A 27,977-nucleotide genomic window follows, 5' to 3' on the forward strand; every position below is an offset into this window, starting at 1 on the left:
TTAATTAACTTTTAATTGTCAGTTTTCAGTTGACAGACTTCTAGTTCACTTCAACCATCTGAGTTAATTATAAGGTCCCACAACCATCTTGTTTATACTAGATTGAGTTGTACTCAAAGTTGTGAACTGAGAATCTGGGGCCAAGGCTCTTGGAGTAGGGAAATACCAGTCCCTAGAATGGAAGAAATCAGTTTTTCAGGGAGTTCTGGCTAAGGTAGAAACCAAACTGGAGGGACGAGCAAAAAAATGACACTGCGTTAAAGAGAAACCAGGTAAGCACGAAGAGGACGGAAAGAGTAGGCTGGCAAGGGCCAGCAGTGTGTGAGGGGGTAACATGCCAGCGCTGGATCTCAGGAGCGCAGTTGTTTAGAATGGGTAGTTACAGTAATCTTTGTTGCAGCATTTATGAACATAAGTCCTGTTCTTGAAGTTATAGGACAAGTTTTTGCAGAATTTCTGACATACCATGTAGCTTAGCAGCAGGGTGCCACCTGTAATAAGAAAGAATCATAGAAAATAAGCCAGTTGGTGTTCATTGATTCATTCACTTTTTTGTTTGTGGTGGTGGGGGTTGAACACAGAGCCTCAAACATGCAAGCTAATTTGCAGTGGCGGGGCTTGCGGGAGATCTCGGGATTGGGCCGGTACTGGCACAAATTTCTGCCCAGATGAGACCCTGAGGGGTCCCACATGAACGGCTCCTTCGTTCCTGAGCAACCATGATCCCGGAGGCCCACTAACTACTTTCGGCACCCAGTGGCTTCTTGCAGAAATGCCTCTAGACTGTGAACTAAGCTATGGCCCCATGCCACCCTGTTAGGGGAAAGGTTTTACTCTCTCGGCCTTTCCTTTCAGTGGCAGGGGCAGCAGCGGTGTGGTGACCACCATCTTTTAGAGCCCACTAAATAGAGGTACGAGCTTGCAGTGATGCAACTTCTGGTGGAAATTTTCTGGACTTAATTACTAAAATACCAGAAACCCAAAACCCACCTCATATGCTCTTCATTCTCAGCAATGGAAAACATATAACCAAATGATGCCTTTTCAGCAGGTCTGACTATTGGGGGGAAATTCCAAATAATAATAGCAAGTTTTCTGTTGAAATATTGAATGTAATCAAAGTAAAGAGAGATTAAAGTGAAAATCATCAGTGGTGGGTGGGTGGGAGGTATACTGGGGTTCTTGGTGGTGGAACATGTGCATTGGTGAAGGGTTGGGTGTTTGATCATTGTATAACTGAGATTTCAACCTGAAAACTTTGTAACTTTTTTCATGGTGATTCAATAAAAAATAAAAAAAAATTTTAAAAACATGCAAGCTAAGTACTCTACCACTGCACTACTGGCCCATGAAAATAAGCCAGTTGGGGTCAGTGCTAGTACAGCAGGCAGTACACTTCCGTTGCACATGGACAACCAGGGTTTGATCCCTGGCACCTGAGCCCCACCAGGAGTGATCCCTAAAAGCAGAGCAGAGTAAGTCCTGAGCACTGCCAGGTATGGGCCACCCACCCTCAAAAATAGCAAAAAAGGAGTCAATGACCTAAGTTGTCTCAAGAAAAGTCAATCCTAGCCCCAGTTCTGTCCCTAAAAATGTAATTGAAAGTCAGGATGGATCTTCCTTGGTTCCACAAGAACCCAGGCCAGGTGAAGTGGCTGCCACCATCTTTCTAAGGTCTCTGCTTAACTGCTTCCTCTTTGTCCGCTCGGAGATTAGCACCTCTCTTCTAAACTGTCTCTAAAGATCACATACATTTGGTTCATTTTCTTGGGAATATAGTTGTGGCCCCTTCACCATAGAGGGATACAATTCCAGACCCCCAGTAGCTGCCTAAACTCACAAACAGCACCAAATCTTATTTGTACTATGAGTAGTTACACATACAGAACTCTGATCAAGATTTACTCATAAATTAAATACAGAAGAGATAAACACCAACACCAAGTGACAGTCAGAACGAACAGTTCTGACCGTGTAATAAAAGTCAGGCAAATGTGGTAATGATTTAGGAATGCGATAGACCACGGTCACTGAAAGTGCAAAATGCCTCAGCACAGTGAAGAGGTCACGATGCTACAGAATCTTTTCTTCCTGTCTCTTGTCTCATTTCCCCGATCTCTTCTGTCTGCATGTGCAGAGACCACGCTACAGAACAGGCAGTGCACTTGGTACCTTTCCTTAGGCTAACACATGAAATGACTCTAGTCTTCTCCTTAGACTTTTTGGAGCCTCATCTTGTGCCTCCCCACCGAGATGAAACTCACCTTGGGAGATTCTTAAAGTCAAACACTTCTCATTCCTCTTAGTAGTGCAAATTTCAAAGTCTCTCCGACAGTGGTCTGCTTGGGTCTGAAAGTGACATGTTACGCATCTGATTGGGGTCACTGCTGGAGAACACAGAAGCAAGATGAGGCTGGGTCAGTCTCAGTAGGTCACAGAAGGAGCTGGAACTATCCAGAGCACAGAAGGAATGGAGAGTAGGTGGTGGGGCAGTAAAGTGCCAAAGTTCTCGCCATCTGCACATCATAGAGAACTGCCACTGAGAGATGAGAGAATCCTGCTCCCAACTTCAGCCTTCTGAATCTGAGGCATTTTAAGCAAACATTTGGCATTCATAATGTTAGTTTTCCTCCTAAAATAATGGTTGGGGCTGGAGCGATAGTACAGAGCATAAAGTGCTTGCCTTCACATCAAAAAGAACAAGAACAACCAGTGTTGGCTCAGATGTGGGGAGAAAGGGACTCTCTTTGTTGGTGGGAATGCCAACGGATCCAGCCTTTCTGAAAAACAATATGGGCATTCTTTAAAATATGAGGCCCAAAAAAGCAAAATAAAATAAAATAAAATATGAGAAATTGAGCTTCCATATGATTCTGCAATACCACTGCTGGTATATATCCCGAGGGTGCAAAAAAAACAGTAGAAATGACATCTGCACCTGTATGCTCATTGCAGCACTGTTTACAATAGCTAGAATCTGGAAACAACCTGAGTGCCCAAGAACAGATGACTGGTTCAAGAAATTTTGGTACATCTACACAATGGAATACTATGCAGCTGTTAGAAAAGATGAAGTCATGAAATTTGCTTATAAGTGGGTGGTCACGGAGAGTATCATGCTAAGTGAAATGAGTCAGAAAGAGAGGGACAAACATAGAGTGACTGCACTCATTTGTGGAATATAAAAATAACATAATATGAGACTGACACCCAACGACAGTAGACACAAGGGCCAGGAATATTGCTTCATCGTTGGTAGCCTGTCTCATGGGGGAGAAGGCAGCTGGAATAGTGAAGGGATCATTAAGTCAATGATGGTTGGAGGGATAGTTCGGGATGGGAGATGTGTGCCGAAAATAGATAAAGGACCAAATGTGATAGCCTTGCAATATCTATGTTGCAAACCATAATGCTCAAAAGGAGAGAGAGGGTATGGGGGAGATTTTCTGCCATAGAGGCAGGGAGCAGGATAGGATGGGGGTGATATTGGGGACATTGGTGGTGGAAAATACGCACTGGTGGAAGGATGGGTGTTCGATTATTGTATGGCTAAAACTTAAACATGAAAGCTTTGTAACTGTATCTCACGGTGATTCAATTAAAAAAAAATGGTACTTGCCTTAAATACATACAATCCAGGTTTGATCCTCAGTACCCTACATAGTCCCCCCAACCCCTGAGCACAGCCGGTGTAGCCCAATAAACAAAAAAAAAGAATAGATAAATAAATTTAAATAGGTCTGCTAATGCTTGCCTGGCTACTCAGTGGTACCTCAGGTAGGATTGTGGCAACAGAGTGCCACTTTCAAATATTTAACCCAGGCGAGAATTACAAGGAAGGAAATTCTAATACTTGCTGCTTTGATCTTACTGCTGATGTGCTCTGTTACCATGAACTTCAAGGAAAATGTAAGTGACAGTCTCGTGAATTGGAGCATAGTGGCGCTGTCCCTAGTTCGGAGGGATAAGCTCATCCAAATATAGGTTTCATTGGAAAACAGACCAACCCTTCTCCCGATGTGAGAAAGGAAAATAGCATTTACTGAGCATCTTGTTGGAGACCTGCTTTCTCACTTTGTGTCTGGTTTAGTTCTCAAAAATCCTGTTTTTCAAATGAGCAACCTCAGACAGATATAGAATTTAAACAGTGACAATCTATTCTAAAATAGAAAAAAAATCTGATTCCAAACCATCCAATATTTCCTCTCCTACAATCACTTGTTTTAAAGAAGAGTTCCTGTAAAGAGAGAAGTTGTTTATATAACAATATAAGGGATAACAATATTAATACAACAACAAGCTACAAAATTATTCATAATAGATGTATCAGCTCTCACAGAAAGTACAGTACAGATAAGTTAAGGGACATGTAGGACCCAGACAAAGATCAGGGTTTGAGTTATGGGGCATGAGAGGGGTACAGTTTGGAAGCAGCCATGAGGTCCTGGTGCAAAGTGCCAGAACATTGCAAAGCTAGGGCAGAACACTGGAAAGTTGTCAGTGAAGGAATAGAGAGCATTGAATGATCTTTCTTTTTTCTGTCCTTCAGTTTTTAAAATTTTGTTCTGTTTTGTTTTCGGGCTGCACCCAGCAGTCCTCATGCTTACTCCTGCCTCTACACTCGGGATCATTCCTGGTGGGGCTTAGGGGATTGTATGTGGTGACAGAGATTGAAGATTGGCCGCATGAAGGCTAGTGTCTGCCTGCTCTTGTCATATCTCTCTCTGTCTCTCTGTCTGTTTCTTTCTCTGTCTCTCTGCCTTTGTATTATCTCTGTATCTCAGTCTCTATCTCTTTCTCTGTCTCTTTCTCTGTCTCTGTCTGTCTCTGTCTCTCTGTCTCTCTGTCTCTCTGTCTCTCTCTCTCTCTTTCTACCTGCGAGGGACCATGCATCATTGGGGAAGGATCCAGAACCTCCAATGTGCTCCAGCCCTGTGAGCCATCTCCCTGACTCAGAGGGAACTTTCTGAGACTGGTCTCCCTTCCCTCTCCCTCGGTACTTGCTGGGCTCCAACATCCTACCTCCAAAGCCCACTTTTCAGACTCACTTTTCAAAGCCCACTTTTCAAGACTCACCCACAATGAAGCAAAAGTAGGAGAAGATGAACAAGAGATGTTTGTCCATGGTGACCCAAAGTCCCTTTACAGGAAGTGAAGCTTGGGGACTACAAGCAGAGGTCTCTAGTCTTCAGGGAGGAAACCTCTTTCTTCGTCCTACGTTTCATGCCTAAGGGGAAACTAAACTGAGGTCACTAGTTTCTTCTGGGACTTCAAGATCATTCTCTCCACCCACAGCAGCACAGAATGGTAAATTAACAAATGATGAGGTTTGCTTTTAATTCGTTTCATTTTTCTCTCATATAATCTTTTAACATTTTGTTTTTCTTTTTGGGTCACACTCGGCAATGCACAGTGGTTAAGTCCTGGCTCTGCACTCAGGAATAACTCTTGGCAGTGCTCGGGGGAACGTGTGGGATGCTGGGAATCAAACTCGGGTTGGCCGTGTGCAAGGCAAACGCCCTACCCACTGTGATATTGCTCCAGCCCCAAATCTTCTTTAAAGTTATTATTATTATAACAGAGATGATATTGTTACTCAACTCCACAGAGAAGCATATTGGAATTTGGTGATGTTCAATATCTTCCCAAGACCACATGTCAAGTGACAAATAGCACCAGTAGTCTCAGCAAGGCTTTCTTATTCTAGAAATCCTTCTTTTTCTCTATCAGGGATCAAACCCAGGGCCTCACACATGCAAAGCAAGTGCTGAGCCATCCCCTTGTCACAGGGAGCCGTTGTCACACCCATCTTGGAATGAGCTTGTCAACTTTTTTGTTTGTTGGTTTGTTTGTTTGGGGGCCACACTGTGATGCTCAGGCATTACTCCTGGCTCTGCATGAAGGAATTTCTCCTGGCATTATATCTCCGGGTATCATATGGGATGACAGGGATCTAACCCAGATCAGCTGCATGCAAGGCAAGCGCCCTCCTCTCTGTACTATGCCTCTGGCCCAAGCTGGTCAACTTTACTGCTTGAACAAAGAATGTGTATACTCACTTTGAAACATATCTAACATTCTAGGAATATAATAACATTTATGTGACAAACAAAGAAACGAGAGAATGTGACTCTTTTTCTAGAGAAAAATTGTTGGATAGAAGTAGAGCTGTTGCAGATCAAGATAATGAAATTATTAGATGAAGACTTTAAGTATTATAAATTTTTTAAATAAATCATAGAAAAAGACAATAGAATTTTTTACTTTATTTTTTAATTAATTTTTTTTCTATGTGGGAAGGCACAATAGAATTTTTTGACAGTGATATTGCAGCCTGTAATTTTGCCAACCCTAAATTTGTTTTTCATAGTTTTTTTTAAATTTTCAAATAGAAAGTGGTGTGATTTGCCTTTTTAGTTTCCAGGCTCTGCTTTTTGCCTTGTTACACTAAGGTCTCTAGAGTAATACTAGCTAAAAGTGGTAGACATCTTTGTCATTTTGCTGATCTAGGGGGATGAGCTATCAATTCTTCATTATTAAGTTGGATATTTATATTTATTTGCTGTATATTTTTATAGTTTTGTGTTTAATATAATTAAGGAGATTTTCTTCTGTTTCCCAGTTTGCTGAACATTTTGTCAAATGTATTTTTCCTTCTGCATCTACTGAGATGATTACTATACTGATGAAATTTTAAATATTGAACTACTTCGAGTCCCTCAGGATAAACTCAATTTATTGTGATGGATTGTCTTTGTAATGGACAATCCTTGTAATGCAATGCTGAAAAACTTGAGGGTTTTTACCTTACACATGCAGCAGGCAGGGCTCTGGGTTTGCTCTCTGGAATGTGGTTTTTTTTGTTTGTTTTCTTTTGGAGACACACCCCAGCAATGCTCAGAGTTTACCCCTTTTCCTTTGCTCAGGGGTCACTCCTCGTAGCCCTGAAAGGACTATGTATGTTTCAGGGATCGAACCAATGTCAACTGCATTCCAGGCAAAAGCATACCTAAACCTACTGTACTATCTCTGTGGCCCTACAGTGTGACCCAGAGATTAGACTATATCATATATATATTTCTTCATTGCACAAGTCATGGCTCCGGCAGCACCGGATATTAACCAGAAAGACATTCCATTTGACGTTGTTCACGTTAGCACAGTTCTTTTCACAGCCCATGAAGGTCAGCCAGAGAGACCCATCATCTGCAGAAGAGAGGAGAAACACATTAGCACAGAGGCTTCTGCAGAGGAAGACTTCTTGCTAGCCCACACCGCATCACTGTATCACTGTCATCCTGTTGCTCATTGATTTGCTTGAAGAGGCATCATCAGAAACGTTTCCATTGTGAGACTTGTTGTTAATGTTTTTGGCATATCGAATATGCCATGGGTAGCTTGCCAGGTTCTGCCGTGCGGGTGGGATACTCTCGGTAGCTTGCTGGGCTCTCTGAGAGGGATGGAGGAATCAAAACTAGGTCGGCCACATGGAAGGCTAACCCACGGTGCTATCGCTCTAGCCCAGCCCACACTAGCCTAGAAAAACAACCTTGTTTGATTCGAAGTTCTGTTCTTCAAATGTTAAGGACAGAAAGATGTTCTAATTTAGGGGTGTTCCCCCAAAGCAATAGCAGCATGATGGAGGGAGGAAATGCAGTTGAAATTTCTTGATGGGGGGCCAGAGTGATAGTACAGTGGGTAGGGCATTTGCCTTGCATACGGCTGACCCAGGTTCCATCCCTGGCATCCCATGTGGTCCCCCAGCACTGCCAGGAGTGATTCCTGAGTGCAGAGCCAGGAGTTGTTGTCGTCATCATCATCATCATCATCATCATCCTGTTGATCATTGAATTTTTCGAGCGGTCTCAGTAATGTCTCCATTTGTCTAAGCCCTGAGATTTTAGAAGCCTCTCTTTACTCTTCCCAACGATGCCGCATTGGAGGCTCTTTCAGGGTCAGGGGAATGAGAGCCAGCATTGTTACTGATTTTGGCCTGTGAATACACCATGTGAGTTTTCAAGGCTCTCCCATGTGGGCAGGAAACTCTCTCAGTAACTTGCTAGGTTCTCCCAGAGGGAGAAGTAGGCTATAAGATGTCTATAATTTGTCTATAATTTGCTTCCGGGAGCTTGGTTTTAAGTCTCTGGATGTTGGCAGTTGGTGGGATTACACGGTGCTGGGGGCAGTCCCTGGGTGTGACCTCTTAGCTACTGGAAAATGGGAAATCTGGGCGGAAGAGGCCCAGTCCTGATCCGAGCAGGCTTGGAGGTCTCAGCCCTGGGTCCCACGCACCTGGGTTCCTCTGCCAGTACTTTCATGCATGAGGCTCGTCTGAATGTATGGAAAGGGGCATTGAGCATGGCTGTGGCTAGGCTCTGGAGGTCTTCGGCAGCGGGATCTCTGCTCGAGGTGGGGAGGGAAGCTGAAGCCCATCCCCTACGAGGGGCCCCGGGGAAGACAGACAGGTGCTCGGGAAAGAGACTCTCAAAACCAGGAGTAACCCAACAAAAAAAAAAATTCTTGATGGTCAGGAAATAGCCACTGAAGATCTTAATATTGATTAGAGTAGGGGTGATGCCAAGTGCAGAGGGGAAATGGGGAAATCATGTCAGAATGTTATCACCCAGGGTCAGTAGCCATATCTATTGATAACATTGACCCTTTTGTTTTCACTAGTGATTTATTTGTTTTTGATTTGGGGCCACACCCAGCAGAGCTTAGGGCTTACCCCTGGCTCTATACACAGGGATCACTACTTATCTTTCACTTACTACTAAGTACCACTACTAAGAAGTGGTACTTGCTGTACTAATTTTGGGGCCCCCTATCTCCATTACATTTTTGTTTGTTTTGTTTTTGAGCCACACCCTGTGATGCTCAGGGACTACACTTGGCTCTGCACTCAGGAATCACTCCTGGACCACATGGAATGCTGTGGATTAAAGCCAGGTCAGCTGGGTGCAAGGCAAGTGCCCTACCCACTGTACTTCTCTAGCTCCTGTTTCCACGATTTAAAGCCATTCCCAGAGAAGTGCAGGTGGGATCATGGACAAAGAGTTGTCCCCTACCTCCACTCTCACCACCAATCAACTGTTTAACTCCGGTTGTGTTGCACTTGAGTTCAATCTCCTGTTTGTCCAGGCTTCTCAGATCCTGGTTCCATGGCAATCTGCCCTTCCTCTTAGTGACCACCTCCAGCTTTGTTTGCTTTGGGGTCATACCTGAGGATGCTCAGGGCTTGTACCTGTCACTGTGCTCAGGGATCACTCTTGGTGGGCTCGGGATTCTTGAGAGCCAGGAATAGTCAGCTATGTGTAATACAGTCGCCTTACCCACTGTAGCACCTCTCCAGCCCCATATCTTTTTAGTTAATTGTTGGGACCACACCTGGTAGTGACCACAAGCCACTGCCAGCAGTGCTCAGGGGACCATACTGTGCTGAGGATAGAACCCAGGGCCTCCCACTTACAAGACTTGTACTTTAACCCTGGGGCCCATCGTGGCCCCTCCCACTGTTTTTTAGGGTGCCGCCCAGGGCTGAATGCCTGGCTCCAGCTGATCCCTGTGTCCCCTCTCCCCCACTCCCTCCCCAGCTTACTGTTGAAAATCTTTCCGACGATGCAGGACTCTTCTTTGTCCCCAGTGCATACTCCTAGGCCTCGGGAGCACTTCTCTCCGGGAAACTGGATGTGGCACATGCGGCACTGGATGATTTCTGCGAGAGACTCATTAGGGGGACAGCTCGCCCCCTGCCCTGCTGGTGGGTCTGTGGCCCAGGCCACGGGAGAGAGCCCTGGCCAGAGGGGTCAGTGCTCTCTCTCTCTCTGTCGCTGACTCTGTCTCCCTCTGCCGGCTAAGTCCAGGGAGGGGCTGGAGTGGGGAGTCAGGGTGGGGGTGCTTAGGGCTGGAAATGGCAAATGGGAGTGAAAAGAAATGGCCTTGGGAGACAAGCCAAGACAACAAAGCAAGCTGGATCCTCACACTCACCCATAAACTGAGATTCCTCCACATGTAGGTGATTTTGATCTGTGCTGGAAAAAAAAATCTGTCATTTTTCTTTGTATTGTGTTTTGGGTCACACTGGCCATTCTAGGGGCCTACTCTGGGCCATATTCAAGGGCCCAATCAAGTGCCAAGGCTCAAATCCAGGCCTCTACATGCCAAGCATGCTCTCTAGCCCTTTGAGCCATGTCCCTGGTCCCTGCCTGAGAGCTAGCCCTGCCCAGAGCTGCCCACTGCTGACCCTTGCCATGCCAATCATCCCTCAGGTGCTCTGTAACATGGCCACCCCAGGCCCTTCCTGCCCCCTCCCCCACCTCAACCTTCTTAGCTCTCTTGGGCACCTTTTCTCTTCTTCTCTTCCTACAAACCTCTTCACCTATCCAGGGTCTCCCAGACTCCCTTCCCCATCCCCAGAGGATGCAGCAGAGTCAGGAGGAAAAAGAAAAATGGTCACCTTCTCCTCAGCTGCCTCGTGTAACTTCCTTAACTCTATGTGAGCATTTGCGCTCATGTGTGTGTATGTGTGTATGTGTGAGTGCATGTGTGTGAGTGCATTGTGTGTGTATATGTGAGAGAATGTGTGTGAGAGACTGAAAGAGAGAGAGAGGAAGAGAGAGAGGGAGAGAGAGGGAGAGAGGGGGAGAGAGAGGGAGGGAGGGGGGAGAGAGAGGGAGGGAGAGAGGGGGAGAGAGAGAGAGTTGACAACAGGGAGAAGCATCTGAAATTCATTGAGTTATTGCATTTTGGACCTGTTAGAGCCAGGACAGCCTTCGGCTAGCTCCCTTTTCTTTTCCTTACGCTCACCCCAGCCTTGCCAGCAGTTGTGGGTGCTCATTAACCATAAACTCCCTCCTCCCCCCATGTGACCCCATCTTGCCTGCAGTACTGCAATTCAAGACCCACCTCTGGGTCCTTCTGGGTCATCAGCATCCGCTGCCCCCACCTCCCCCTTCTCTCCCCTTCCCCTGCCGCCCACTTCTACTCACTCTTATGGTCATCATGCTTCAAGAAGCCCCCGGATAGTGCTGTGGGGTGGAAGGGGAAGGCACACACTGAGTAGAGGGGCTTTGCAGCCCCCTCCCTGCTCCTGTGGGTCTTGCCACTCTTCAGACCACCCTGTCCTCCGGGAGGAGCCAGAGTCTGCATGTGCCTCTTGGAGATGACAGGACACAGCCAGAACAGGAGGCCACCTCCAAGGGGCTCCCGGACACTTCTCCCCAGGGCTCAGCCTGGCCGGGCACCTCTGAAGCAGCAGAGCAGGACGGGAAGGCCCAGCAGGAGCGTCTTGTTCATTTTGGAGGGAGACAGGCGTGGCGAACTGGAGAGGCCTAAAGGCACCTATTTATGCGGGGGAGGGCTGGGCCTCTGGGGCCGGGGGTGGGCACACCTGCTCCTGGGAAACCAGGGCTCCCATTTCTCTGCGGTTCTGTGAGGGGCTGATCACAGTTTTGCCTCTTGGCTTTTGATATGCTATTCTGTGGCTTCACACTGTGTCCCGCTGGTCAGGGCTAAGGAGGCGTGGGGACAGGGCAGCAGAACCACCAGCCGTGCCAGGAACTCCTTAGAGTGCTAAGCAGGGTGACCCTCCGTTCAGGGCATCCTTCCCAGAGCGCATGGAATGGGGTGCTCTGCACTCGGAGAGGCCCATGTTTTCCACGGAGGGGTCGTCCGTGGGGGCAGTGACAGGGGCATCAAGGGACAGCCAGAGTGAAGCCTTTTCAGGCTCATCCCAGCCCCCAGGAAGGACCCCCGAAGTGGCCTCTGCAACTCGGTCTCTGCTGCAGCTGCATTCTGTCCTGGACTGGCAGGCACGGTCTGTGTCCTGCCCCCACGCCTTGTGCATGGGGCAGTCTGCAGCAAGGGGGTCACTCATCAGCCAGATGTTGGATGTGGTAGAGGACAAGAAGATCGAAGCAGGGAGGGAGGTTATTATACCATCCCCAAGGAGCTAGCTTGCATGTCCTGCTGGGAAAGAGCAGTGTGACTAGCGAAACGCTGAAGGGCAGCAAGTATGCATTCAAAGAGCAGCTCCATGTTCATACATTTCTCTCTGTTTCTGGACCCACCCAGAGGTACACAGGGCTTACCGGGGTATTGCTTAAGGGTTGTTCCTGAAGGTGCTTTGTGTGTGTGTGTGTGTGTGTGTGTGTGTGTGTGTTTCTTTTGTGTGTGTGTGTTTGGGGGGATGGGGATGTATGATGCTTGGGATTGAACCCAGGATTCCCACATGTCAAGCATGTGCTCCAGCCCTTTGAGCTATGGTTTCTAGAGCACTGCCAAGTTTGATCCCTAAGCACCACCAGGTGTATTCCCCAAACAAAAGCAAAACAAAAATTGTAGTGTCAGGGATTGACCCCAGGGCCCACGAACTCGCAGGTACATGAGTATGACTCAACCCCAACACCAGCTCTTCTCCAACTTTTGTTTTGTTTTGTTTGGGGGCCACACCTGGTTGTGCTTATAACTTACTCCTGGTTCCATACTCAGGGATCACTCCCAGCTTAGAGGCACCCCTCCAAAGACGCAGAAGTTGGTGTAATGTACCCAGAGCCAAGAAGAAGGCCTGGGGGAAGTGCATCCCTTGGTCAGGATCCATTAGATAAAGGAAGTGAGAAAGAGCTCGGGCTCAGGAAGGCTCTAGCATTCAGGGGTCTTCCTAGGAGGTTTTGTTGTTTGTTTTGGTGGGCAGGGAGAGAGAAACTGGGTCACATCTGGCAGTTCTCAGGGCTTATTCCTGGCTCTGTGTTCAGGGATCACTCCTAGAGAGGCTCAAGGGACCATATGCAGTGCCATGGATGGAACCGGGGCTGACCATGTGCAGGGCAAGTGCTTTACCCGTAAACTGTCTCTCAGATCCTTCCTGAGGGTTTTCTGCAGCTCCAGACAGGGTGGGAGGTGGGTTATGGACACAGAAATTCAGTCATACATAATTCTGACAAGCCCGGGGCCCTGGTTCCGAGAACAGCCTGGAACACAGCCAGGATGTGAGGGGAACAGAATATCCTCTTCGTGGGGCCGAGACCGGAGCTCATTTTTGATCACTGAAGCCCAGTGGGCAGCAGATGAGAGGTACAAAGCTTAGTCAGGTGAGAAACGGGAACAAGGAACTCTCAAATGAGACTTTTCCATGCTCTCAGCCCCAGCAGGTGGGCGGGGAGAGAACACAGGGCACCCACAAACATAGAGGATACAAACTTCTCCACATGGCAGAGGCTGACATCCAAGGTTAGGGAGAGCCCAGATCCTCTCTCTCAGTCTCAGAAGTCCCTGGGAGACATTTTCACATCCCAGAAAATTTGTCTGGAATGCCTGCATGAGGGTAGGCAAGGAGACTCAGCTTGGGTCCACTGCACTACCCAGGTTCTGTCATTACAAAATGATGAAATTGCCAAGATTCTAGTATTCCAAGTTTAATGAATAGGGCACGATCAAAACCAGTACATCTGTGTGTGTGTGGTGTATATATATATATATATATATAATGTATTTCATATATATTTATGTATGCATGTATACACACACACACACACACACACACACACACATATATATATATGTGTGTGTGTGTGTGTGTGTATACATGCATACATAAATATATATGAAATACATTATATATGTATATATACACAAAATTTTTTTCTTTAATTGTCATTAAAGTTACTAAAGTTGGGTTGTCTTGGTTTACCAGATCATTGCCTGTACTGTTTTGCATCCCATCTCTGGCCACTTAGCGCCCCCTCTTGGTTATGTGGGGTATTGGGCTGATGGCCCTTTCTGATCCACCATCCTTGATACCTTTACTAGGAGTGTGGGGGTGTGGGAACCCAGAATCTACTCCCAGTGATACCTGGTGCTGCTGAGACCCAGTAGTGCTGGGGGACACTACTGGGCAGGGACCATCAGGGTGTTCCCAGCTATGCTCGGGGTCAGGGTGTCACCTTAAGGCTTAGCATGCAAGGGCCGTGCTCTGGCTCCTTACTTTCCGCCAGGATCCTGTATCTCTGGTTTTTAATTTTTCTCTTCAGTACCAGACACCTGAGACTCTGCACATGAACGGATGTTTCCCTGCTTGACCTTCCTGCCTGGTTTCTTCTCCACTCTTCACGTCATAGCTCTTAGTAAGTACCTCTGTGCACCAATGACCCCCAAATCTTTACCTTCCCAAGATGCCTCTGACGCAGACAATGAACAAAGAACTGAACTATGTTTCTTTCTCTCTCTCTCATACACACACACACACACACACACACACACACTTGGAATACTACTCAACTCTAAGAAAAGATGAACTCTTGGTGGAGTGATAGTACAGCAGGTAGGGAGCTTGCCTTGCACATAGCTGACCTCAGTTCAACACCTGGCATCCCATATGATCCCCTGAACCTCACCAGGAGTAATTCCTGAGTTTAGAGAATGGATTAATCCCTGAGCATTGCCAAGTGTGGCCTGTAAACAAAACAGAACAGAGAAGAAAAGAAAAGGTGAACTCCTGCAGTTCACTGAAACTTGGGCAGGACTGAAGGGGATCAGGCGCTTCACAGGGAATCGAAGAGGGAAGGACTAATACTAGACCCTCTCACTCATGGCTGTGGAATATGAAGGAACTCAGTAAGGAACAAACAATGGCTAGTAACAGGCCCCAAGAGTCAGTCTGTAGAACTGACCTGCTAAGTAGTGGCTGGGGCGGTGGGGAGAGGGACCTTGAGACAGTGGACGGACAGACACCGAGACCCAAGTGCTGTGGTGGGCGTGCTCTATGGCAACACTGACTAAAACATTCTCAACAGCTTCTTAAATCTGGGCGCACCTAGCTGGTGAAACAGAACACCAGTTCTCTCCTTTATTTTCCCAACCTCCCATTTCTCCCCGCTATGAGCTAATGTGTACATTTGTCTTAGATTTCCTGTCCTGTGATTGGTCCTCCACATGGAGCAAGCTGATGGACACCTCTGGGGTCTGTGGCGCTGGATATGTTTTTGGGCCATCAGTGAACATGCAGGCTCAAGGCCATACTGAGAATCTGTGACAAGCTAAGTCCTTGCCTTCGCCTGAGTGGTCCCCCATTTTCCCGGCCTGGGATGCAATGATTTACTGAATCAGTGGAACCACCACAAAAACGTGGGAACAGGACTCCCGCTGGTGATCAGGATTCACTAGGGCGGCTGCAGGCATCAACAAGGAAGTCAAGTTCAGGGTCTGGGGAGATAGGACAGAAGACTAGGCACTTGCCTTGCTCGCAGCCAACCTGAATTCAATCCTAGGAACCCTGTAAGTTCCCCTGGGCCCTGCCAGGAGTAATCCCTGAGCACAGAGACATAAGTAAGCCCCGAGCACCTGCTTTGTGCACAGGTGGGGTTGGGGGTGGGGGGTTACAGCTCCAGGCCTATCGCAGGGTCCTCCAGCACCAAGACAAACACCTCTCAAGCACCAAAACCAGGGGTAGCTCCTAAACACCCCAATTAGTTGATTTTTTTTAAATGCCCCAGTATCTTAAATTTTCCCAAGAAAGGAAAATTTCTTTCCAGTGCAGCCTGGAAGTCACAGGGTCTAGGCCTGGATGCCAACCCCCTAACTGGCCACTCACCTCTCTCCTCCCCACTTAGGGGCAACCCTGGGTCTGACTATACAGTTCTCTATCCTACTGCCCAAATCCTCCAAAGTTCTCACATTGCACTTTCTGCGATCAACTAAAGCAATAGCATGGCAACTAGGGCATGTACCTTCCATGCAACTGATCTGAGCGTGATCCCCGGCACCCCAGATTGTCCCCCAAGCCTAGCCAGGAGTGGCCCCTGAGAGCAGAGCCAGGAGTAAGCCCTGGGCACTGCTGGGTGGAACAAAACCAAAACCCCCACTCTACTTAAAGTATACTTATGCTTTCAGAATCTAAAGTAGACAATGAAACGTATTTAAAAATTTTAAAAGAGGAGCCAGCGCAATAGTACAGCAAATACTGTGCTTACCTTGCACAGGCCGACTGAGTTTTATCCTTGGCATCCCATATGCCCCCCCAAGCCTGCCAGGAGCGCTCCCTGAGCACAGAGTCAGGAGTAACCCCTGAGCACTGCCAGGTGTGCCCCACCCATTCAAATAAAAGGTGGCTGGATCTGAACCAGAATCCTCTAGTCCCACAAGCTCTGTTTTTCACTCTTTATTCCCCCACTCTGGGCTCAGATCTCTCCTCTCCTCCGTGGGGATGGTGGGGTTTGTGCAGATGCCCTCCTAAGCCCCCACCCCACCCTGCTCTGTCTCTGCTCCTCACTGCCTGGATCCCCAACAGTACAGATGTCATAGCTGCTGTGCTGCCCGTGTCTGGGGGGCTCGCCTGGAGGACTTGGTCCTTCTCAGGGAAAGTCTTCAAGTCTCAGATTCTACTCCCCAAGCCCAGGTCTCACCTAGGCCTCTCTATTATTCTCCCACCCTTTGCAGCATTGGTTTACCAATATTTTGCCCTGAGAGATGTGTGGAATAGAGCTGCATCACCGACCAGAAGACAAGTGTGATTTACTGTTGCAAGCAAAACTTGAGCATAGCTTGGCAGCCTGGAACAGGAAGTCACTGTCTAATGCTGACCTGAAGCAGTTTTGGCTCAGGAATATACCTGAATGCTCTTGCCTTGGCAGCGTGAGGCCTTGGGTTCGATTCCCTACATGACGGAGAATTTAAACTCAGCTCGTCTGCAGGGACCATCTCTGGTGTCTACCCTGCGCATCTTCTGGAACAAGCACCCACATCCAGAAAGACCTGTGTTCTCCAGCCCCAGCTGCTCAGTCTTCTGCAGGCCCAGAAGCAAGAGAGATGAAATGTGGGTGAGGGAGAATGTGGTGGAACTTGGAACTGGGCACCAGTTAGTGCCACTAGGCCTTGCTCTCTGGTTCTGCTTTGTGGTTGGGGCCCAAGGCCCAAGTCTAGGGGGTGGTGGGAAAGCTGGGGAATCTTTGGGGATGGTGGAGGGACCACAGTAATAACTAGAGGCGCCCACTCCTGATGCAGAGCACGGTTCTCCCCTGACACAGGAATGTGGTCCCATCAGCCTCCTGCTTCCTGCATGCCGAGTTCTGGCCACATCTTCATGGGTTTGAGTGCAGGGTCTGTTCCAACTCCCTTGTGGAAGTGAAACCACGTCACATCTGGCTTAATTCACCTCCTATTCCTCTAATGTGGACATTTATGTTACTTCCACTCTTAGGTTCCTGGAAATCATGTTTCCTTGAACATCAGGGAGCCAGTTCCTGTTTGGTCCTTATTTTCAGTCCTTTGGGTTCTATACGTTGAATGGCACTGTTGAGCCATCCAACTGTACCTTGTTGAGGACCCCTAAAACTTCTCCCGTAGCTGCACCCTTTGACGCATCCACACGTTCCCCCCACCTTTCCATCTTCACGGATGCTGGTTAGTGTCTGGAGTTTTGCCACGGCTTTGCCCATTTCCGGTATCCCAACCAAGCTGGCGCTGACCACTGCTGCTTGTTTTCCCAATGTCCTGGTGGGACAATGAACATTGGTCACATCCTCTGTCTGCCATTCTGATGTCACTTCCCAAGCCATCCCTGTTTAGAGAATCCACCATGTCCTGGTTACTCCCAAGGAAGGGCAGGCCGGAAGGGTCAGCGAGGGGCACTCTCTCTGCCACTGGTATCCTTATTCCTGGCTGGCTTCCGGTTCTGTTTTTTTTCTCAGGGGAAGGCTCAGGCCTTGCCTTGTCTTTCTTGAGCACAGCAGTGTGTCATCAGCGGCTCTTCACCATGTGTCACTCAACAGCCTCAGGTGCAAGTGGCAGTTCTGGAACCTGTGTTTGCTGCCCCAATCCTGAGATCTCCCCCAGCCCAGTTGTCCTCACACTTGAGTGGGCCCATGACTTTAGAAGAGGCATGAGTTCCCTGAAATTGTACATCTAATTAGTCAGACCTGGGCCACAGTCCCCTCTCAGGACCTACTGACCAGGCCCAGGAGACGACACAAAGGACTAGACTGGATATTCTGCTGTGGGGAACTCAGGTTCAGTCCTCAGCACTGTGGGATTAGGGAATGGGGGAGCACTGCAAGAAATCCCTGAGCACTGAGATGGGAGTAGCCCCCAAGCACCACCAGGTGCAGCCCCCAAACAAACAATAGCTAAACCATACTGGCCATACTGGGAGATATTGGTAGATAGCTCAGCTGCCACTGTGATGCTAGTTTGGTCTCAGGCATCACTGGGGCTGGCCCCGGGGGTCCCCAGGTCCCCTGGGTTCAAAGCAGCACTACATCACCTAGTTGGTTGAATATCATAAAGAGTGTACCCTCAGGGGCTGGAGCAATAGCACAGCAGGTAGGGCGTTTGCCTTGCATGCGGCCAACCTGGGTTTGATTGCCAGCATCCCATATGGTCCCCTGAGCACTACCAGGGGTAATTCCTGAGTGCAGAGCCAGGAGTAACCCCTGTGCATCACCGGGTGTGACCCAAAAAGAAAAAAAAAGAGTGTATCCTCAAAATCCCCCAGAATTTTCTGGGAGCCCTTGCTTAAAAAAATAACTAAAACAGGATGATCAGAAACATAGAATGAGGGACTGGAGAGATCGTACAATGGACAGGGCACTTGCTTGCACACAGCCAACCCAGATTCGATCCCTGCACCCCATATAGTCCCCCAACCCTTAAATACAGAGTTGGAAGTAAGTATTGGGCACCATTGGGTGTGGCCCATAACCCACATGGCATGGGCAGCCCAGAGTGTCTTGATTTTTGCAGAGCACCATGTGAAACTGTGCCTGGAACAAAGTTCCCATCCAGGAAGGATGATCGGCCCCTGTGGGATGGGAAATGTCTACTGGTGGGGCCAGAGCAATAGTACAGTAGGTAGGGCAGCCTTGTATGTGGCCGACCCGGGTTCAATCCCCAGCATCCCATATAGTCCCCCAAGCTCCACTGGAAATGATTCCTGAGTTCAGAACCAGAAGTAACCCATGAACATTGCCGGATGTGGCCCCAAAACAAAACAAAAAAATGTTCACTGGCTTGTTAGTTCTTGCCTAAGGGATCCCCAAACCCTACCCAGCTCCAGTGAGTCATGAGGAGTTCTGGCAGAAAACTTCTGCTGGGGTTTATTTTAGCCAGGAAAACAAAGCTAACTCAGCCAGGGTGCAAGGCCCGGGAAACAGGCTATCACTTCCAGAAAACTCCCCCGGTGCACTTAATCCCCCCAAATGAGGTGTAACCGGAAAATTTGTGAGCAAGTTGGCACACAGGTTGAGACATTGATCACGCAGGCAGCCCCTGCCAGGGTAGACAGACTCAGGAAGGAATGCGGATATTCTGCATAAAACGTTCCGCCAGCAGCTTAAACATCGTGGGAAACCCTGATTAGTTTGGAGAGACATGGGCGCCCCCTTACAATCCCAGTTTCCACCCTCTAGCCACATAGGGTGCCTCATCATAGGAAAACCTTTCTTTTTTTTTGCTTTTTGGGTCACACCCGGCGATGCACAGGGGTTACTCCTGGCTCTGCACTCAGGAATCACCCCTGGCGGTGCTCAGGGGACCATATGGGATGCTGGGATTCGAACCTGGGTCAGCTGCGTGCAAGGCAAATGCCCTACCCACTGTGCTATCATTTCAGCCCCTCAAAGGAAAACCTTTCAAAGCTTAGCAGTCCACCTGCTGCTGTGAGCACAGACCCTCTGGGAAGAATCCACTTCACTTTACTTAACCTGCTTTAGTTTTTCTTTTGCATTTTTCTCTCATGATCAATATATCAACTCCAGATTCTTCCAGTGTAGGAACTGACAAGCTTTGATTTAGCTTTAATTTTTCAATAAGATCACATGTGTACACATATATGCGTATATGTGTGTATATTCACACATATATATGATCTTATCCAATAAATAAAACATATCACTGTCACTGTCATCCCATGGCTCAATTTGTTCGAGCGGGCACCAGTAACGTCTCCATTTTGAGACTTGTTGTTACTGTTTTTGGCATATCAAATACGCCACGGGTAGCTTGCCAGGCTCTGCCGTGCAGGCGAGATACTCTCGGTAGCTTGCCAGGGTCTCCAAGAGGGGTGGAGGAATCAACTAGGTTGGATGCGTGCAAGGCAAACGCCCTGCCACATTCATACACATATATGTATATACATATTCTACTCCAGGCTGGAGTAAAAAATATATATACACATATATATGTATGTATGTATAGTGGGCTGTATAATAGTACAGCAGGTAGAGCGCTTACCTTGCACATTGGATTTGATCCCCAGCAACCTATATGATGTCCCCGAGCCCACCAGGAGTGACCCCTGATTGTAGAGCCAGGTGTGATCCCTAAGCAATAGCTGGGTGTGGCCCCAAAACGACAAAATGAAACAAACAAAAAAAATACATAGATTAATGTCAGAACTGTCCCCTATCCCTTATTCTTCTCACTTGAGTTCTGTTTTCTTTTACTTGGAGTGTGGGTAAAGGAGTTTGTACTCGGAGGTTGATCCTGGCTTCGTGCTCAGGGACCATGTGCAGTACCAGGGATCAAATCAGACTTGATATTCACATGCCAGGTACTTGGTCTTTCCTCCTGTACTATCTCTCCTTCCTTGAGTTTTGTTTTCTTCATCTATTTGAAGTGTTTTATATATTTTAAATTGAGTGTTTTATATATTTTAGATTGTTAACTATTAATTAGAAAAACAAATGTTTACTTTTCTTACCCTACCCATAGCCATTTTGTGCACACTCCTCTCCCTTATTTTCTCTTCAAAAGATTATCTTAACTGCTTAGGTTTTTTATATTATTAGGTATGTTCATTTCTTACTAATGTCTTAAATGAACAGATTAGTTACCTTATATTCTATATAGGCCATCTTATTGCTGCTGTAACAGGCTACACGAACTCGTGGCTTAAATTAACACTGATTCATTTCCTTGCATTTTGCAGACCAGAAATAAGAATCAGATATTAAAGCAAGGGTCAAAAAGGACACGGTTCTATTCTGAGAACCTTTCTCCACACAGACTACAGCTTGGATAGGGCAGGCACTGGGATAGGGTTGAAAGTGAAGAAAACTGGAGTCCTTGGCCTCAAATAGGGGCCATCCAGAGAGAAGACCAGTAGGGATCAAGCAAGGGAAGGACTGTGTGATAACTGCTAGGAGAGGGTGTTGGGGGCAACACTAATGTGAACCAGAGTTTGGGATTCAGGGCAGGCTTACTGAAGGAATTGGGATCTAACTCAAGACTAGAAGGGGCTGGAGTGGTAGTACAGCAGGTATGGCATTTGCCTTGCATGCGGGCAACTCGGCTTCAATCCCTGGCATCCCATATGGTCCCCCGAACACAGCAAGGAGTGCAGAGCCAGGAGTAACCCCTAAGCATCACCGGGGTGTGACCCAAAAAGTTAAAAAAAAAAGTCAAGTCTAAAAGAATGAGTAGAGGTGTTGGAGTGATAGCACAGTGGGTAGGGCGTTTGCCTTGCACGCGGCCAACCCGAGTTCGATTCCCCACATACCATATGGTCTCCTGAGCACTGCCAGGAGTAATTCCTGAGTGCATGAGCCAGGAGTAACCCCTGTGCACTGCTGGGTGTGACCCAAAAAGCAAAAGAAAATAATAATAATAATAATAATAATAATAATAATAATAATAATAAAAGAATGAGTAGAGTTCAGGCACATGAGAATAGGGAGACAGGAGGTGGGGGGCAATACCACCCCCACCACTCAGCACAGAGTGGAGATTAGCTTCTGAGTACTCCTGGGTGTGGCTCCCAACCAAGCAAAATAATAATAACATGAAGGCAGAGGAGAGTTGAGTGGGGTGTGCTGATGGTTTTGGAGATGGAGGAAAACCGTGTGTGTCTGTCTTCCCCTTCCCCCCTGTCAAAACACACACACACACACACACACACACACACACACAGTGTGGGTTCTGATCAGCAGATATAAATGCAAAGTCCAGGCTCTTTCCTGTGCCTTCCGAAGGGGATTAGGCCCACCAACCTCACAAAGGAATAAATTACTGTTGTTTCAAGCCAAGAGTTGTGTGGGAATTAGTTCTCAAGAACAGCACTGGGAAACTGTGCCGGTCTGCACATGCTGTTTCACTCTGCTAGTTTTTCTACTTTTATGAAATAATAAGTTTGGGTTTTTATAGAAAATAAGAGAAAGCTGATCGGGGGTGCGGCTCACTGGTAGAGCACCTGGCCACATGGAGGAGACCCTGGGTTTGATGCCTGACAAGAAGAAGAAAAAAGAAAAGCAGCATTTTTTTAAAAAGTAAGTTGGGGGCCAGAGAGATAGTACAGAGGGTATGGTACATATTTTGCATACAGTTTTGATCCCCTGAACTCCATATGGTCCCCCAAGTATGGCCAGAAATGATTCATGAGTGCAGAGCCAAGAGTAAGCCCTGAGCACTATTGGGTGTGGCCCCCAAACAAAAAATGTGCTTTGTTAGAATGTCACTAAGTGCACAAGTTCATTCAGAGGATTATGGTAACTGCATGTAGATGTTTGTAAACTCCAGATTATCATGCCCCCATGAGCTGTAGGAACTGAAAGGAGGCCTGAGAGGGCAAGTTCAAGTCAGAGAGACGGGAGAGAGGGGACACTGGTTCCCATTCAAGCCATGTTCCCGCCATCATGGAAGCCTCTGGGGCCCTGCTTCTCCCCCTCTCGTTTGTTCCTGACAGGTTCGGGCTTAGTACTGCTGATTGCATTCTCTGAATTCGCCAGCACAGTGTAGATGGCGGATGAAATGATTCTTTTTTCCTGGAAGTTGCTGGAGACCACCAGCAGCACTGATCTTGAAATTCTTCGGCATCCCCTGGAGACTAAGAAAATGAACCTAAGTCAAAAAAGGAGGGGAAGAGGGGAAAGCTGTGGCAAACTGAGATATTGATCTTGAGTGACCTCACTCCTGAGCACCACCAGCAGTGATTCCTGAGCACCGAGCCAGGAGTAAGCCCTGAGCCAAGATGAGTGAGGCTGCAGGCTATGTCCATTTTATAAGCAGCAGTTCACTGAGCAAAACACCCAATGAGACACATCCTTTGGGATGTAAGTGTTAGGTCACTTTTTCTCTTTTGGATGGCGTGGGGTGGGGAGTGTTGTGCCACACCTGGCCATGCTCAGGGGTTACTCCTGGCGGTATCACTCCTGCCCTTTGAGGTCGCTTTGGCACAGCCAAAATACCTGGATGATTTACTTTAGACTTAATTCAAGTAAGAAGGTGAGTTTTGGGGCTGGACAGGTTGATTTCACAAGCTTGGAAGGTGACTCAAGGGCTTGAGGAACATGCATGGGGGAGCTTGGGGACCCTCAAGTACCAGTGAGTGTGGTCCCAAAACAAAAATATTAAAAAAGGGACCAGAATGTTAGTAGAGTAGTTAGGATGTTTGCCTTGCACACAGACAACCTGGGTTCTATCCTCGGCATCTCAGGTGGTCCCCTGAGCACCACCAGGAGTAATTTCTGAGTGCAGAGCCAGGAGTAAGCTCTGAGAACTGCTGGTTGCAGCCCCAAAACAAAAATAATTTTTAAAAAACCAAAAATAAAAGTCAACTTCATGGAGAAAGTAAGTCTCTAAGTTCCATTACTAAGATATTATTTATATGGTTTGTAACTTATCTTGTAAGCTGTCTAAATTGAAATAATTTTCTAAAACAAGCTAGATAAGACTTTTAAGTGATAGTAGAGTATTATGGAATTAAGAAATAAAACTCTAATTAGATGAAGTCTCCAAGTGATAACATGAATAAGAAGTAATATGGTTCTTATGGTCTCTTGCCCCTGCTCCTGGCTGTCTTCACCGGGGCCCCTCGGAAGGGGTGGGTTGAGTTTCCCTCCCCGCCCTGAGAAGAGCCCCAGAAGCCGAAGACCTCCGGAAACCAGCCACAGCCGTGCTCAAGGCCCCTCTCCACACGTTTGGATGAGCCTCACGCATGAAGGAACCGACGGAACCCAGGTGTGTGGGACCCGGGGCTAAGATCTCCAAGCCTGCTCGGATCAGAACTGGCCTCTTCCACCCAGATCCCCCATTTTCCAGTAGCTAGGCGGTCACACCCAGAAACTGCCCTCCCCCCCCATGCAATGTAATCCCATCAACGGCCAACATCCAGAGACTATAAAACCAAGCTTCTGGAAGCACAGCAAGCTACCGAGAGTTTCCTGCTCACGTGGGGGAGCCTGGCAAGCTCCCCGTGGTGTATTCATATGTCAAATATAGTAACAATCATGGGTCTCATTCTCCTGACCCTGAAAGAGCCTCTAATACAGCACAGTTGGGAAGGATGAGTAGAGAGGATGCTAAAATCTGAGGGGTAGGACGAATGGAGATGTTACTGGGCCCACCTGAGCATATAAACCATCAATGGGATGATAGTGTTAGTGATAGTGATGGTTCTTATGCCAACAATTGCTAATTTTTGTTTCATCTACTTGGCACTAATTAGGCAAGATAAAGTTGTTTCTTCTGGTTAAAAAAATTGAGCAATTATTTGGTGAAGTAATTATTTGTGTGGTTGTCGATGAGCAACAAGATGTAAGTGACAGTGACAGTAGATAACGAAACAAGAATTAGAGAGTGTGTGTTTCTTCAGGGTCCTTGAAATCCTTTTGAGCCCCCAAATTAAGGTGATCTCAGCAGCTCTTGCCACTGTAGTTAACTGATATCCCACTAGGAGGAGCTAGAAAACACGCCCTTGCTGTTGCAAGCCCCACAGCAAGGGACCTTTTAACCTCTGACTAGGCTTTTCTTTCTGGAAGGAGACTTCTAGGGATTGGTGGATCTAGTGGATGAGTAAAAGAAGGAGGGTGAGCTTGACTTAGGCCCTGGAGGATCGTTTATTATTCTGAACTAGGCCTTTTCTCTGACCCAGTGGGGCAACTTTGACCAGACCGCCTCCCTGAGCCTCATTCTCTCATCTATACTAGAAAAACAAGATGGCCTTGTAAGAGAGACTCCTCTCTTAACATTGCACCTGGACATTTCAGGCATTGAGGCTGTGAATCCCATAGATGTTTAATCATGCCCAGATTATCCTCTAATGAAGTTATAAACTGAGACATTGAGGTGGCAGGTTGTATCAACTCAATGACATTCAAAAGCTCTCTAAATGACCCTTCTGCTTCTCTTTGCTATTGTTAAAAGGGAGTTTTGTCATGCTCTCCTCTGCTCAATAGCTGCCACGAGTAACCACCATCTCACTTAGCATAAAAATTATCTTCCAGGGCCAGATACAGTGGGTGGGGCTCTTGCCATGTACTAGGTTCATCCTCTACAGATGGAAGTAAACCTGAGCACCACCTGCTGTGGCCTAAAAAAACAAAAGCAACAAAAAAGTTTATTTCCTTCCTTCCTGCTTTTCTGTCTGTGCTGAAGTGGAGGTGCTCGGGTTTACTCCCTGCTGTCTGCTCTGGGATTGCTCCCAGCTGAGACCAGACGCTTTCCATATAGAGCTTGTTTCAGCCCATTGAGCCATATTTTACCAAGCACTGTTGGAACTGATGCTCACCCCAGTCTTCCTGTTCTGAGTCAGATCTTCTGACTGCTTTAGGGATACTGAGGGAATCTGTCTCTTAAGGTTTGTCTCTCTGCTGGAAGATTCTCCTCTCATACCTCCTTCAAATGCTGCTTTGCAAGGTGCCTTCTTGAACATTCTACAGTTGCAAACTCCATTTCCTTCTCTGCTTTCTTTACTCTTTAATGTTTATTTCAAGTATATTAGGAATATATGAATGCTGTTCATCACTTGTATCACTTGCCATCCCGTTGGTCTTCGATTTGCTCGAGCGAGTGCCAGTGACGTCTCCATTCGTCCCTGTTGCATGCTAGTATAGCCCAATGGCGTCTGCTCGCTCCAGGAACACAAAGAGCATCAAACCGTTCATTCAGGGTCTTGACGAAGAAGTCTGACCACCTTTATGTGGGCAGCCAGGTGTTCTTTTGACATCATGTGGAATCTAGTCCGTAATGGCTCTAGTCCAGCGGTCGTCTCCAAATCGCATTATGTGTCTGGCCCATCTAATTTTCGACACCTTGGCAAACGAGGCAGCGTCCCTGATCCTCGAGGTTGGAACTCCGCATTCCTTCTCTCACTGATACTCCAAGCATAAACATGATACTCCAAGCATAGCTCTTTTGATTCCTCTTTGGGAGACCTGAATAGCATTCTCATCCTGTTTTCATAGGGCCCAGGTCTCTGAGGCGTATGTTTATGAATGCTTGTTCATAAACATGCATAATGCCATACTTGTATGCTGTTGGTTCTGCATATAAATTATTATTGTTCTGGTCTTTGGGTCACACAAGGTAGCGCCCAGGACTTACTCCTGGCTTTGTGCTCAGGGATCACTCCCAGAAGTGCTTGGGGGCCATAAGTGGTGGCAGGGATCAAACCCAGGTCAGCCACATGCAAGGCAAGTTTCTTCTACGCTGTACTATCTCTCCAGCTCTATAAATTTTATTTGTGTGTGGCATGGGGATTGAAGCCAAGGCCTCACACACATAAGACAAGCACTTTACTGCTGAGCTCTAGCCCTAACCCCCAATATTTTCTATCCTTGACTGTTACTTTTTGTATCTGAATGTCTAAAGTTTGGGGTTATGGTTTTTGGATCTCCTTAAACTTTCCCCACTCACTACTACTTTTCACCTGAGAAGTTGTTAAATAACCCTGGGCATGCAGGTACATCAAACAGATATACAAATCAGATAATCATTGTTTATTTTAAAACTACTCCCCACATCCAGTTATGCAGCCACTTCATATGGGGTAAGGATACCTTTAAAAAGTTAAATTTTGGCGGCACGAGAGGGTCGGACGCTTGGATCCGGTTCCATCTCGGGCATCCTATAGTGTCCCTGAGTCCACCAGGAGTAGTTTCCGAGTGCACTGCCATGAGTAACCTCTCAGCATTGCTTGTGTGGCCCCAAAACAAAAGAAGTCAGGTCTTCCATTCCTGGCACGACATAGGGTCCTCTAAGCCCCGCCAGGAATGATCCCGGAGCTCAGATCGAGGAGTAAAACCCCCAGCACAGCGGAATGTGGCCCCCCCAATCCCCTTCCCCGCGTAAAAAGTAAAACAGCAGCAAAATTCTGGGATAGCGATTCAGACTCGTTGCCTGAATCATCTTTCCTAGGTTATACCCGTGTGCAGGCAGGCACGCGCCAGTGGACATATTAATCATGTTATTCATTCAACACATTCTTCCGGGGCTTCTTCTCGGTGCCAGATCTTGGCCTCCCCCCACCCAAGAGCAGGGTGAAAAGGTTCCCGGGGAGCCCCGAGGAAGCAAGCGAGAGCGCAGCAGGGAAGTGCGCGGGCCGGCCAGCAGGGGGCGCGCCGCCGCCCGGAGCCCCGAGGCTTCTGGGCTTTCCCCGCTCGCTCCCGAGCGCGCCCCCGCCCGCCGCGTCACGTGACGTGGCCGTCGACCCTCCGCGGGCCGACCCAAAGCGAGCTAAATTGGTGGCGGGTGGAGGCGGCCGGCGCCCACCTGGAGGCCGGTCCGCTCGCGGAGTCGATGCTGCCCGTGCCCGCGCAGGTCGGCTCCAGTTCCCGGCCCGCCCGTCGCTGTCGCCGGCTCCCCGAGCGTTTGCATGAGCTGTTGCGCGCGGGCCCGCGCCGGTGACCATGTAGGGGGAAGGCGTGAGGGAGCGGCAGGCGCCTGGGACGTGGTCAGCGCTGCGGACCCGCCAGCCAGGCGCCCAGCATACACCCCCTGCCCCCCGCGGGAGCGGGCCGGTGGGCCCCGGCGGCAGCCCCGGCCTCTTGGGGGTGGCCGGGCCCCGAGCGCCACGAAGTCTCGCGCCGCCTCGCGAGAGCCCAAGTTGAAGGAACATGGCGACGTCTAATCTGTTAAAGGTAAGCCCCTCAGGCCGGCGCGGCGCCCGCTCGGCTCGGCGGGCCCGCCTGGCCCCGGCGGCGCCCCGGCTCGGCCCCGGGCGGCGGGACGCGGGCGCCGGGCCCGGCCCTCCCGTCGGCTGCCCGGGGCGTGCC

General features: G+C 48.1%; 2 protein-coding genes across 6 annotated transcripts in view; one reads left to right on the forward strand and one right to left on the reverse strand.

Moving 5' to 3' along the window:
• Positions 1–214: 214 nt before the first annotated feature.
• On the reverse strand, positions 215–27,820 carry PATE3 (prostate and testis expressed 3). 5 transcript variants are annotated; one of them, XR_008629201.1, is made up of 6 exons: positions 27,475–27,820; positions 10,989–11,027; positions 9,988–10,026; positions 9,599–9,715; positions 6,807–7,206; positions 5,117–5,227 (listed from the first exon to the last, which is right to left on the reverse strand). XR_008629201.1 is itself a non-coding variant. In XM_055131319.1 (5 exons), exons 1-5 carry the CDS (start codon positions 27,818–27,820, stop codon positions 7,067–7,069), a joined length of 681 nt encoding a protein of 226 aa, XP_054987294.1. In that variant the 3' UTR covers positions 6,414–7,066. The 5 variants fall into 5 exon arrangements, 4 of the variants coding, with proteins under 4 accessions (XP_054987295.1, XP_004614205.1, XP_054987294.1 ...); XM_055131319.1 differs by lacking the exon at positions 5,117–5,227 and having other exon boundaries at positions 6,414–7,206; XM_055131321.1 differs by lacking the exon at positions 5,117–5,227 and having other exon boundaries at positions 6,414–7,206; positions 9,988–10,031; positions 27,475–27,573.
• The window catches only part of CUL5 (cullin 5), a 65,275-nt gene continuing 65,001 nt past the window's right edge, over positions 27,704–27,977 (forward strand). Inside the window, exon 1 of the mRNA XM_055131318.1 lies at positions 27,704–27,842. Within this exon, the coding sequence (XP_054987293.1) occupies positions 27,819–27,842 (24 nt within the window). The 5' untranslated portion in view covers positions 27,704–27,818. The remainder of the gene's footprint in view (positions 27,843–27,977) is intronic.

The sequence above is a fragment of the Sorex araneus genome, chromosome 3 (assembly GCF_027595985.1).
Source record: "Sorex araneus isolate mSorAra2 chromosome 3, mSorAra2.pri, whole genome shotgun sequence".
Taxonomy (NCBI): domain Eukaryota; kingdom Metazoa; phylum Chordata; class Mammalia; order Eulipotyphla; family Soricidae; genus Sorex; species Sorex araneus.

Coding starts and splice junctions, on each gene's coding strand:
- PATE3 (XM_055131319.1), bottom strand. CDS start 27,820: ATGTTCCTTCAACTTGGGCTCTCGCGAGGCGGCGCGAGACTTCGTGGC. Junction 11,028..27,474: donor GCGAGCGGACCGGCCTCCAG/GTGGGCGCCGGC, acceptor TCCACCCCACAG/CACTATCCGGGGGCTTCTTG. Junction 7,207..9,598: donor CGTCGGAAAGATTTTCAACA/GTAAGCTGGGGA, acceptor TCTCTTCTGCAG/ATGATGGGTCTCTCTGGCTG.